This window comes from Pararge aegeria, chromosome 3, assembly GCF_905163445.1.
Source record: "Pararge aegeria chromosome 3, ilParAegt1.1, whole genome shotgun sequence".
NCBI lineage: Eukaryota > Metazoa > Arthropoda > Insecta > Lepidoptera > Nymphalidae > Pararge > Pararge aegeria.
The window spans coordinates 3,669,445-3,678,109 of NC_053182.1; the positions used below are offsets into that span (position 1 = coordinate 3,669,445).

Consider the following 8,665-nt stretch of genomic DNA (forward strand, 5'->3'; position numbering starts at 1 on the left):
AATAACATTTGGTCATTTTCTTCTTCATTAGAATTCATTAAGTGGGAATGAACTCAAAATAATTAAATTGACTCATTAAAAAGATCTGTAAACCTATTTGCTTTCTGGTTTGTTGACCAGATAGCAAGTTTTTTTTTGACCATTTGGCTGCAGATCCGAAGGACTTAGTTTGATAGAATACCCAATGCTTACAAGAAAATTGAACAATTTAATTAATTCTCGATTTGGTTTCACACTTCACAACCTAACCTCTCAGATCTTGCTTACCAAATTGTATAGGTTTCTGCAATGCATGTTGCAGCATTAGAAGCAAAAAACTTGATTGAAATTATAGAGCAAAAATTCAGGCCCATGAAAAGGCACCTACAAAATGAAGTTTTGAATTAAAAAACTTAAAGCTTTTCTATTTTTTGCACCTTAGTTAGTGGGTAGCCTGATCCTCTAATTCTAGGTGATATATATTATATTCTATGAGTCTTAGAGGCCTCAATATACCTGTATATCACCTTGATATTAGCTTTGTATGCTCAGGTTGCCTTTATAAGATCACTATTAGTGATAAGGCAGCTTTGCACTCTAGCACTTAGTACTGTTCTCTTTATGTCTTTCCCTTCAGTGTTTTGTTGCAATATGGTTTTTTTCTTATCTATTCTATTCCTCCTTCCCAATATCACAGCACACACAACTCTGTGAATACCCAAAAAGCAGGTCTGCTTATGTGTTATCTGAACTGCTAAATTTTGCTCTGCAGCAAGTAATGAATATCAAATATCAAACTGAAAATTTTAATATTACGAATATGACACTGAGGTTGCATTAATTTTCAGTACTGTCAGTTCCATCATTAGATAGATGATTAATCCTACATAAGGACAATTTCACCCTTTTCCCCAAAGGTTCTAATGGCTACAAAGGTTATGCATTAGATTACCCCCTGAAAACTACCAGGTTGCCATAATTAACAATATATTGAAGCTTGTTCAATCTTCATTTATTCTATCCTTACTATTGGGTTCCCATCTTACAGGCCAATGGGCATATAGCTATGAAGAAAAGCTGATTACCTCCTCACTATATTAGGATGGATTATTTACATTTTTCATTACGAGGAGATGTCTCTTTAGTATATTGATATTTGCAAATGTTTATCTGTTTATAATGTATGTGCAATTTGCTACATATTCAGCTTGTATCTTGAAGATGGAAATGGAACTGGAAGAGAACTAGAGATATGTTCCCAGGGAATCTAAGAATATAGCTTCTATTACCTTGCCAAGGCTGTGTAGGAGTAAGCTCCTACACAGCCTTGGCAAATTCTTTTACTTAGCTAGTTTGCATCTCTTTGGTTGCTTATAATTATTATCAGATGGTTAATAAATTGAAGTGGGGAGTTCACCTAACATGCTCCTTGAGGCACAAAAGTCCTTTAACCATCACTATTATGTAACCAACAGGTTTGGTTTTACAAGACTTTGTTTGAAGGAAAAGTAGCCACCTAAGTTGTATTTGCACAAGTAACCAATAAATCTGTCATACTACTTTGTACACTTATCAAACAGTTTGTAGCAAGCATATAAAAACAAAGCACATTATTAGAAGGATGATTGTTTTAACTTGAAAACAAAGGCTGCATACATACAATCATATAAAAGTATTTAATGTGACATGTAAGGCACATAACAATGTTCAAATAGAAATAATTTATTCAGCACCAGTGTGGGCAGGACACCTCACCCACTCTTTGCCTTGATTTGCTTAGCAATTTTAAAGGTGACACCATCTTATATTTCTATCTTTTAAGTTCTATACCAACATTTTAACTAGTTACTCGAATTTTGAGATAGAAATGTGCATTTACTTACAATTAGTCATGTGTTTGAAAAACGGTAATGGCACTTAATGTTTACTGCTGTTTTTGATGACTACAGTTAACATGTGCACGGTTATCATACATTGACAAACACCGGTAATTATGAAACGTCTCTCACCTGTTTGGTATCTACAGTGTCCGTTGCCTCCATGTTGGCATGTATGCGCTCCTGCCTCTCCATGACTTCGGAAACATCAGAATCGCCTAATCCATTTACTGGGCGCTACAAATGCACACAATACTAGCAACAACATAACAATCGCGATGGTACAAAATTTTTGTAACGAAACAATGTCAATGATCCGACAAACACGTTAAACACTCCGGGTGTCTTACGCCAGGGCAAAAAGTTTTAATGTTCTAGCGGTCGTATAGAGGAAAACATTTTGATTATCCTGACAAAATATCAAAGCACCAGTACTAAATTATCTAAGGCAAATCGAGAAAACACTTCATCACCATCTTAAAATTTCACACATTCCGTCATCGAGGCCGACTGACTGTGGTCGCTGCCCTATTCTACGTTACTTATGACGCATGGGTAATTGACAATAATGGCAAAAAAAACTATAAATTTTAGTCTAATATAATTTTTTAAACGAGACAAATGAATGTTGTTATTAAATTAGTAACTTATTATTTTTCTAACACCCAATTTTGTACCTAAAAATTTACAAAGTTAAATTTTTTTACAAAGTAAAAATAATCATTAGCATGGATTGAAACGTTAACAATGTGCTGCCATCTATATGTTTCTAGTGATATTACAAATAATAAGAGTTTATCAACGTATGGAATTAAAATGTAATAAAATTAGTATTTAATAATACTAATTTGTTGTGTTTAATTCCATAAATCATATTCATACACTTTTACATAATAATTTTAGTAGTAAAATTAAAATGGCTCGAATACAATCTATCTGTAACATTTGTTTATGATTACACTATGTCAGTGTCATATTTTAGGTTAGGTAGGTATTGTCTATGATTTTTTCAATAACAAGAAAAAAACAAGTAAATCCGATACTCCGCTATTAGATTTACTTTGCATGTTTTTGATTGTATGGAGTTTTTAATTGTTATCCGTAGTTCTGGTTAATTAATATACGCAACCCAAATGCCTCGTGATAAAAGTAGATATCGCGATCGTCGAAGTTCTTCATACAGTTCGGTATCGTCTCATGAACGTAAAAAATCTAAAAGTAAACATAGACGACGCTCGCGGTCAACAGATCGATCTGAATCTAGCAGCTACAGAAGAAAACGTTCCAGCTCCCGTTCGAAACACCGGCGGAGGAGTTACTCGAGAAGTATTTCTAGAGAACGTTATGAGAGTAAGTCCAGACGTCGATCTACTTCTCGGTCGAGATCCAAGAGGTCAAAACACTCTAGAGAGCGCTCTCGTTCAAGATCTCATAGCCGCTCGAAGTATAGTAAGACCAGTAAAAAAAATAGAAAGAGATCTCGCTCTAGCAGCAGGGGAAGTAGAGCCAGTTCATTTGATATTGGTGAGTAAAATTTATGGCTAATATTTTAATACTAGACTGTCTATGTATTGAGAAGCTCATTGAGAATGTTGTAAGTTCCTCATCTCCAAATCTTATTTCAAATAAATTTAGCCCTATAAACAGTAGTCTCCAAACAAGAACAGTAAACACATATCATTTCACCAAGCCTGTCTGTCTATCAGTCTTGTTATGTTCACAGCAATATTATTCCATTTATTGTGCTAGGAGCTTGAAATTGTGATAACAATCATTTTGGGAGATCTTTAGAGTTGTGAAATAGCAGATTAAAAAACTATTTTCCACAAAGATCATCTGGAAAATTTCATGGTGTGAATAATGATCCAAACTCAACAAAAAATTTATTTTGCAATATGTACTTCTCCAACCAAAATGAAGATAAAGCTAGGTAGTAGTATTTTTGGTTTGTTTTGCATTCACATCTGCCTAGTTATGTTTTTTCAATGATACATTACAGAAACAACCCTTCTTTAAATGGAAATATTTGTCTTACAGAACCCAGGAAACTCAACCCAGATGACACAGATATAAAAATTGGAAAGGCAATAAAGGCAGCTGAAGCTGCTGGCTTAACTATGACAAAAATACCAACGTACGAATACAAAGATGTGGAAGTAAAAGAGGAAATGCCCACAATACATGACAGAAATCTGATTGATGAATTAAACTGTGATTCCTTTGTACAGAAATCATTTACTTCATCAAGGACCAAGAAACAGTCACAAAGTATTGTGATTGACTTAAATGCTGAGACAGTTAAGATGCCTAAAGCTGAAATTAAGGTTCAGAATGATGACTCCATTATAAATTTTAAAGTAAGTGTTTAATTCTTATTACTTTTTGATATCAATGGAGTATTAGTAACCCTCTGATCCTGTTAATTCCAGAAAAGTTCTAGTTTATGTTAAAATGAAAAATTAAGAAATAGAATTAATGAAAACATTCAGCAACTACTGGAATTATAACCATACAAGTTCCATCAATGCAACTTGGTATGAAATTAGCCTAAGGCTGAAAAATACTGAGTTCCCTGTGGCTACCTTAAGCTTAAACCTTGACTTATCTTAAGCTTCAGGGTAGTAATTCATAAGAAGTTTAATTGTTGCAGGAAATACCTAGCCATGAAGAATTAAAGGAAATGTGGATAAAGAAGCTTTACCAGTACAGAAAGAAAATGCTTAGAGACGAAATGCAAATAAAAGACTAATTGCACAACAATATTAATTTAAGTAGTTACTTTTAACAACTGACCATAATAAATATTTTTGAGTAAAGTGTAATTTTTTCCTCTATTTGATTTCAAATTGCTCAACTAGGGCCACAATACATTATAGTTTATTATTTTGTAAAATTATAATCAGGCTAAATACACCTACAATTTTTATAACTTTGTGTCATTAGTATATATTGAGACCTGCATACCATAGGTAAAGCCATAAGTGACGAGTGCCCCTACTGTGGCGAAAATGATACTCCACAGCATGGCATCTTTGAGTGCCGTATGTTTAAACGAGAAAGAAATATGACTTTAGGAAATGAAAACAATTTAACACCTAAAAACTATATACCTAGAATGCTTACGAATGAGGCTGAATGGGAAAAAGTTGCTAAATTGGTAAAGCTCATTATGAAAACTCGGGAAAATAACGAATGGGATAGGCAGAACACCTGAATTAAACAGCTGCCTTTCTGATGGAATACTTAGTGTAATACCGGAAAGTTCAGTGGAGGATGGAGGAGGTTTTTCGTCCACTTCATAATTATAGGTGAAGTTGGGCATGCCAGTTAGTGGTATCCATGAGGATTTTCCTCCTCCATATATAAAAAAAAAATATTGAGTCACCTATGGTTCTCATCAAGCATCATATGGTGTGCAATCAAAACTATGACAGCCTACCACAGGTGTCAGGGGTTTATGCATATTGGTTTAACATGCCTCAGCACTGCACCTATTTGTTGCTCATCAGGCAATACAGTTAACTCACTCACATTTTTTTTTTAGTAGTGTTAAATAATTATTTAATTAAATAAATAAATATACTACAATTACTAATTTACTATACCAATTTAAAGCAACATTTTAAAACCATGATATTGTTTTTAGTATGATCACTTAGGGAATACAAATATGTCTACACTTTTACATTATGTATTTCACCTTAATTTGTCAGGAATACAATATTTAAACATCTAACAAGCTTTATTAAAATTGGTTTAGTATTGCATCATACAGTAAAACTAAATTTGAGAATACTCAACTAACAAGGATTCTTCTATGATTATATAATTTAGGTAAGTTCAACATCTTAATTTTTTTTTATATACATAACATAAAGAAGGTAAATAGACCATTGGGATGGAAAAAAACAATGTTTACATAACCTAAAACATTTTTTATTAAACATAACAATTGGTACACAAAACTCACATTAGAAATGCACCGGTCACTACATTCTCTATATTTACAGCACAGCGAAGCTTAAAACTTTGTCAATCATTTACGAATTATTTCTCTCGCGTTGAATGCGACTGCTGTAGGTTCTTGAAACAAGATTCCAAGCGTCCATGTACCTGTCCATACACATTGCTATACACTTCTGTTCCGAGTTATCAAGAGAGGTCCCAGGTTTATATATGCACTTTTTAAAACATTTTTCGGACATTTTCGTCAAAAGTTCCTGTGCATTGGCTATCGCAATTTGTTGCTTAACCTGATCCATTAACTCTTCCTTTTGTACTCCACTTAGTGATCCGGTAGATAAGGAATCCATTTTAAATATATAGTATTTCTGAGAACTGTTCCAAAAATACTATACCAAAATATATTTTATCAGCCAGGACCTAACCTCAAAAATCGACCACTTCTGACTTTTCAGATGTCAATTGACAACTTTTTTTTAATAATTTTTAATGTCGTTAGGGATGTTCGATAGAATTTCAGTAGTCTTCAATGTAGTCGAACAGATTAAAATGTCTAATGGACTATAATGAAAATGAAAATGAACTGAACAAATAAGAATGCTTAGTAGACATAGAAAAATCTATTTACAATATAATTTAAGTTAAGGGTTAAAGTAGCACAAACTAATTGTTAAATCGAACGTGTAAGTATTAGCTAGTCGATATCTAATATTGATCCAAATTGACAGATACCGTTGGATCATCGACAAATTCTGATTTTATTATGAAAATTAAGCTTGATTTGCTATACTCCGCGAAAAAACAAAAATTTAAGAAAATAATCTGTACACGTAAATATTTAGTGACAACTATGGAGGGTAGAGGTAAGGAGAGTCATCTTATATGGGAGAAAAGTTGAAAAAGTGTCCAGTTGTTGCGCTAAATAACAGTTCAAAAATCCTCCACAATGGCGCTGGTGGATACACAGGGTATGGTATGAATGTAGCAATCGTAGATGAATTGAAGTATGCAGAGTTAAAAAATTTAATGTCATTATCGACTAAAGTAGTTAATTATTGAGAATTTCAACAACTTACGTTGTACAAAATATTTTGGTAAATATAACCTTACTTCCTTGTATCTCCATACTTCCTTGTTTATTTTTCAAGCCTACTCTAACACTATTTATATTTGGCGCTTCTTTTAAGAGTTACCCTGATGCAAATGTGGCGCCATCCTAATTTAATACATTTTGACGACACTTTTTCATATACACAGATGACTCTCCTTACCTCTACCCTCCATAGTGACAACCAAAATTGACAGTTATATATAAATAAATTGGTGAATTTGTTTGTAGTTATTGAATTTAGTACCTACTACCTAGGTCTTAGGTAATTTCGTCTACTTGTTTCTTGATTACAATTAAAAATTGCTTTAAGGAACGAAAATCTACTACGAATTCAATATGTGCTGCCTGCTTTCTTAGCAGAATGGAGGATATAGCGGAGGTTGCCGACACTTTGTCTCACGATGATCTCTTGGAAATAACGAAGTCTTCGCTCGTTAATTTATTACGCACGGATTCATTGCTGTCCGATTTACCGTCAGACATAATTTTGGAAGAGATAATATCACTGGTATGATATAATAACATTACAACCTAAACAAGTATTACAACCAGGTCTGTATGTCACTTCCGACGGCCGATTGAAACTTATTATAACCGACTAAATTAAGAAAAAGAAAAAAGGCCTGTGCTCTGCAAACGGTCATAATATTAGGCTGAAGGAATTGTGGTTAAACGGCAGCCTTTCTCAGTATGAGAAATGCAAACCATCTCTGCCAATATTTGTTACAATATTTTTTATATGTGTAAATTTTGTAGGTAATACGTTTGGTTATTTCCACAATCCGGGACAAAATAAAACAAAAAGTCCATATTTTGCATCAATCTTCTACAATGTATGTTGCTTCCATGAGTTAAAAAAATTATTGGAGATTGAACACCACCTAACCAAAGCCTCAATTTATTAGTTACCCTGGACCAATTTTCTTTTTTAACAATAAATTTTTTTTTTCTACTTACTATAAATAATTCTCCAACAGATAGCTGTAGAACATGGTCAGTCTATTAGCATCTACATCGCTCGAGATGATGAACCACCTTTGAAAGTAATTGTAAGTATTCATTTTACAGTTATGGTAAATTCTAAAAAGCTGAATTCATGTAGACCTATCGCAGGCTAGGTGAATGGTTACTCATACATGTTTTTTTCTGTAAATATGAGCTGATGTTAATAACTACATTAAAAGAAAAGTTTGTTACCTAATCAATAAAAATATTGTTGTCCTGCAGGTACCACAAAACGCAACAGTGAGAGAACTAAAAAAAGCGATAGCAAGACATTTTGAAATATACCAGCAAAGAACAGGCAGTAAAGTGAAAATATCTTGGAAGTATATATGGAGAACCTACAACTTGAGCTTTGACAGTTTCACCTTAGATGATAATGACAGCTGTATAGGAAACTATGGAATTAGTAATAAAGATACATTGAGTTATAAGAAAAAGAGAAAAAAAACCCAAAATATAGTTTGTAAATTATTTATTTAATAACTAAAAGACTTAATTCCTAATTCATAAAAGTTTTCTTTTTATATTATAAAAAAAACAGACACTTGTGTGGAAAACTAATATATTTCTGTGACAATATTTCTGAATATAAAGACTGTGTTGCATTTAAAAAAATCTTCACTCCCTAGTTGGATACTTAAGTATTAAAATAACAAAATAAAATAGGATACGTAAGATAAAATCAAAAGCATGCATATAAAATAGAAAGCAATAATAAAAATTACAAATA

At 32.8% G+C, this 8,665-nt stretch overlaps 4 protein-coding genes across 5 annotated transcripts in view; 2 read left to right on the forward strand and 2 right to left on the reverse strand.

Moving 5' to 3' along the window:
• Window positions 1–2,383, reverse strand: part of LOC120637207 (patronin) — a 92,338-nt gene extending 89,955 nt beyond the window's left edge. Inside the window, exon 1 of the mRNA XM_039908914.1 lies at window positions 1,989–2,383. Coding sequence (XP_039764848.1) covers window positions 1,989–2,051 — 63 coding nt within the window. The 5' untranslated portion in view covers window positions 2,052–2,383. The remainder of the gene's footprint in view (window positions 1–1,988) is intronic.
• Window positions 2,384–2,838: 455 nt separating this feature from the next.
• LOC120637107 (serine/arginine-rich splicing factor 4) lies at window positions 2,839–4,733 on the forward strand. Its single transcript, XM_039908757.1, has 3 exons — window positions 2,839–3,380; window positions 3,894–4,213; window positions 4,507–4,733. The coding sequence occupies exons 1-3, from the start codon at window positions 2,990–2,992 to the stop codon at window positions 4,603–4,605; spliced, it is 810 nt and encodes a 269-aa protein (XP_039764691.1). The 5' UTR covers window positions 2,839–2,989; the 3' UTR covers window positions 4,606–4,733.
• A 1,037-nt stretch (window positions 4,734–5,770) lies between these two features.
• On the reverse strand, window positions 5,771–6,286 carry LOC120637177 (mitochondrial import inner membrane translocase subunit Tim13-like). The gene has a single exon (XM_039908852.1). It carries the CDS (start codon window positions 6,167–6,169, stop codon window positions 5,897–5,899), a length of 273 nt encoding a protein of 90 aa, XP_039764786.1. The 5' UTR covers window positions 6,170–6,286; the 3' UTR covers window positions 5,771–5,896.
• Window positions 6,287–7,129: 843 nt separating this feature from the next.
• LOC120635642 (U11/U12 small nuclear ribonucleoprotein 25 kDa protein) lies at window positions 7,130–8,623 on the forward strand. 2 transcript variants are annotated; one of them, XM_039906696.1, is made up of 4 exons: window positions 7,153–7,192; window positions 7,291–7,438; window positions 7,908–7,979; window positions 8,158–8,623. In XM_039906696.1, exons 2-4 carry the CDS (start codon window positions 7,292–7,294, stop codon window positions 8,413–8,415), a joined length of 477 nt encoding a protein of 158 aa, XP_039762630.1. In that variant the 5' UTR covers window positions 7,153–7,192; window position 7,291; the 3' UTR covers window positions 8,416–8,623. The 2 variants fall into 2 exon arrangements, with proteins under 2 accessions (XP_039762621.1, XP_039762630.1); XM_039906687.1 differs by having other exon boundaries at window positions 7,130–7,438; window positions 8,158–8,621.
• Window positions 8,624–8,665: the final 42 nt, after the last annotated feature.

What these genes read in the sequence shown, in the direction of transcription:
- LOC120637107 (XM_039908757.1), top strand. Translation starts at nt 2,990, where the DNA reads ATGCCTCGTGATAAAAGTAGATATCGCGATCGTCGAAGTTCTTCATAC. An exon ending in AGCCAGTTCATTTGATATTG is followed by an intron (nt 3,381 to 3,893) that starts GTGAGTAAAATT and finishes TTTGTCTTACAG; the next exon opens with AACCCAGGAAACTCAACCCA. An exon ending in ACTCCATTATAAATTTTAAA is followed by an intron (nt 4,214 to 4,506) that starts GTAAGTGTTTAA and finishes TAATTGTTGCAG; the next exon opens with GAAATACCTAGCCATGAAGA.
- LOC120637177 (XM_039908852.1), bottom strand. Translation starts at nt 6,169, where the DNA reads ATGGATTCCTTATCTACCGGATCACTAAGTGGAGTACAAAAGGAAGAG.
- LOC120635642 (XM_039906687.1), top strand. Translation starts at nt 7,292, where the DNA reads ATGGAGGATATAGCGGAGGTTGCCGACACTTTGTCTCACGATGATCTC. An exon ending in TGGAAGAGATAATATCACTG is followed by an intron (nt 7,439 to 7,907) that starts GTATGATATAAT and finishes ATTCTCCAACAG; the next exon opens with ATAGCTGTAGAACATGGTCA. An exon ending in AACCACCTTTGAAAGTAATT is followed by an intron (nt 7,980 to 8,157) that starts GTAAGTATTCAT and finishes GTTGTCCTGCAG; the next exon opens with GTACCACAAAACGCAACAGT.